The sequence below is a fragment of the Telopea speciosissima genome, chromosome 10, assembly GCF_018873765.1.
Source record: "Telopea speciosissima isolate NSW1024214 ecotype Mountain lineage chromosome 10, Tspe_v1, whole genome shotgun sequence".
Classification (NCBI taxonomy): Eukaryota; Viridiplantae; Streptophyta; class Magnoliopsida; order Proteales; family Proteaceae; genus Telopea; species Telopea speciosissima.
In genome coordinates, this window is record NC_057925.1 from 41,839,646 (window position 1) to 41,842,788 (window position 3,143).

General features: G+C 42.0%; 1 protein-coding gene across 1 annotated transcript; it reads left to right on the plus strand.

Moving 5' to 3' along the window:
- Positions 1–204: 204 nt before the first annotated feature.
- Positions 205–636, plus strand: LOC122643578. The gene has a single exon (XM_043837193.1). The coding sequence runs from the start codon at positions 205–207 to the stop codon at positions 634–636; it is 432 nt and encodes a 143-aa protein (XP_043693128.1).
- The last annotated feature ends 2,507 nt before the right edge of the window (positions 637–3,143 follow it).

Here is a 3,143-nt window from a genome sequence, read left to right on the forward strand (position 1 = left end):
GAGTCGCTGTCGAGGGTGTCGTTTGTGTGTTGGTTTCTTTGGAAGGCGAGGAATGATTTAGCCTTCAATGGGAAGAGCTGGTCTCCTGGTGATGTTATCTCTGCAGTAGAGAAGGCGTTCCTTGAGTTTGCAGCTACTGTTAGCACCCCAACATCTAACATTAGCTCGGACACATCTGGGGGCGCTATGCCATCTTGGTAATGGATGCCTCCACCTATAGGAAACATCAAAGCAAACTGTGATGCTGCTCTCGCAGGTGACAGCTCTAGGGGAGGATTGGGTCTTGTACTAAGGGACCACACTGGTTCAGTTAGGAAGGCGATATCGATCCCAACCCGTCTTAGTTCAGTCATTCAAGATGAATTGCTTGCTATTCACAATGTGCTTACTGTTGCCCTGGATGAGGGCTTTTCCCACCTTCAGGTTGAATCTGATAGTAACACTGCGGTGGGGTATATTTTGAAGCACCACAGTAACCCCCCATCTGATGTTATCGATATTATCTCCGATGTGCAATGGCTTTCAGCCTCATTCACATCTATTACTTTCTCTTATGTTCCAAGGGCTATGAACTTTGTTGTTGATGCCCTGGCAAGGAAGGCCCTGCCTCTAGTATATGAGACAGTCTGGCCATAGTCCACTCCCTAGCTTCATGATCTTTGTGTAAATGACGCCATCGGTTGTACACACTTTGTTTATCAGTAAAATCTCTTCTTACCTAAAAAAAAAAGATAAGGGATGTAAAGTTAATATGAGAGGGATTGACATAGATTGAATCACCTACCATATTTTTAGATGGGTTGACGTTTGTCAAAGGCGTTTCCTTTTCTAAATATGTGGTTGTGTGAATAAGAAAAGGCACTCGAGGAGTGGAGGGTTTCTCACTATTTTAGAATATAAACTTACTATTTCACTCAAATCAGTTTCTAAGAAGATGCAGTAATTTTGGGGCATGAGAAGATGAAGGAATGTTGGGGTATTTTAGGAAGTTCAGTCTATTTTTATCTTGGGTTACACCAGCAATAACTAACTTTGGAGAATTAAGTAAATCTTTTCAAAATTTAAACTAAGGCTTAAATATCGCGGTATGTCCTTGAAAATAAGTTGGGAGAGCATTCCTATATTTATAACCGTAGATTTAACCCCATTGACTGTCTGTCGTTGAATTGCTTTTGTCTTACTTTACCTAAAACAGACTAGGACGGTGATTTCTCTCCCCCTCCTCGCCTTTGCATCTCTGCTCCACCTTTTTTTCCCCCTCCATGGCTTCTTCCACCTGCATGGCATCAGCCTGTTGCCCACCAGCCGATTGGTTTTGTTGCGACACCATACGCAGACAGGCCTTGTCTGTTGGACAAGTGTGTGTCCATCAAACCCGGTTCGGTCCGGTTCAACCCGGTTCACCTTTGTATTGAACATTTATACATTTTAGTTTAATATTGTCACATGCGATATAAACTTTTTGAGCATTATGTGTCTGTAAGTTATACTTAAAATGGTAGTCATGACTAGGGTTTGGGTGGGGCACCCTTATCATATGGTCGTCGCATTGGGTATGCCTAGACATGTGATGTCAAGGTACGAATGTGAGTGCTCACATGTTTGATGTGTGCATTGGCGAAGAATCTACTTTGTCGATTCCCTCATGTATTACTGCCAGATGTAGGAAGGGATAGACATGTGTCACCGACACCCTATACCTGAGGGAACCCTGTCACTGCAAAATGTGATCACATTCTTTGGTTCATCAATGACTGAGAGTCAAGCGAGTCAAAGCCAGTGTTCTGGGAATGCGTGAACACTTTGTGAGTGAAGGAGTTATCCAACACGGTCACCACTGCCCGATTGGGGAACACCAAGATAGAGACTGTCTGTGCATGGTCGAATCAGAATCTGGATCCAGTACCATTTTGGAAATGGTTTCGCAAAATTTATTTTGCATAAAATGATACATTATTTATAGTTATTTCAAATAACGTATTTTATCGAGTTTTGCGGGACCCGATCGGATGCACAGACGCTCTTATATGGACATGTACTATGGATTGGGGTTTGGCAGTACATGTGTACATGCCCTAGATTCCATAATGATGGTGTTGATTAGTGGGGGGGTTGTATATGATAAATTGTTATCATATAGGGAGTTATTTAGAATTTGCTAATTTAATTGGCTCTTTATTTAAATAATGGATTTGGTGCTAATTATAATTATCCATTAATAATTAAATAAAGAATCTAATTAATACTTTCCCTATTAGATTCTGCTTCTTCACCTGTGTAGCACTTTGAGTTTAAACAGAACTGCCAGATTGAGAGAGAGAGAGAGTCAGACTCTCACTAGGGCTCTATTAAATCTATCTAGGATTTAATTAAACCCTATTATTATAAATAGGGGACCATAAAATGTAGAAGAGGGAGCTCTCCACGTTTTTAGAGCAGACACTCTCTCCCCTACATTTTTGGTTTCTCTCTCTCCCTCTTGTGATCTCTCTTCTTCTTGCTTCTCTCACATGTGTTTGAGAGTTAGGGTTTGTGAAACCCTAGATCTGTGCTGAGGAGTTTGAGGGCATCTGGGACTGGTGTGTAGAACCTTGGTAGCACCATTGGAGGTTCAGATCTGTTTGCTTGGAACGCTCGCTGGAGGAAGAACCACTGTCTATTGGAGGAGCAACACTTGAGGCTCACCAGGTTAGTAGTTCTTTATTAATTCCTTCTGTTCATTGATTATTAATATTTATGGGATGTGAAAGAAACTCGAATCGATTTATTGCCGCTGCGCATTCGAGTATGGGATTGATTCCTCTTGCCATGTGATGACTAGAGATGTATCTTCCCTGTCCCTGATGTGTTCTATAATTGTGTGGGACACATGAGGGAAGGAGAAACCCTATTAGGGATGCACCATGGTTCCCATGGGAGACCATGGGAAACCCTAAAATTAAAATGGGGCACCCATGGGACACCATGGGATAACCCAGGGCGTGCAAAACCCTAAGGATAAATATCTTGGTCTCCGTAGGGAACCTTGGTTTGATCCCTGGACCGTTGTTTGGCCAATAGTGTGGTATCAGAGCCACCTTTCCTACCCATGAATATTATATAATTAATAGTTTAATGTAATTATCATGAGTGGGATGCAAGTT

Excerpts from the sequence above, each read along its gene's own strand:
- LOC122643578 (XM_043837193.1), top strand. The coding sequence starts at position 205 with ATGCCTCCACCTATAGGAAACATCAAAGCAAACTGTGATGCTGCTCTC.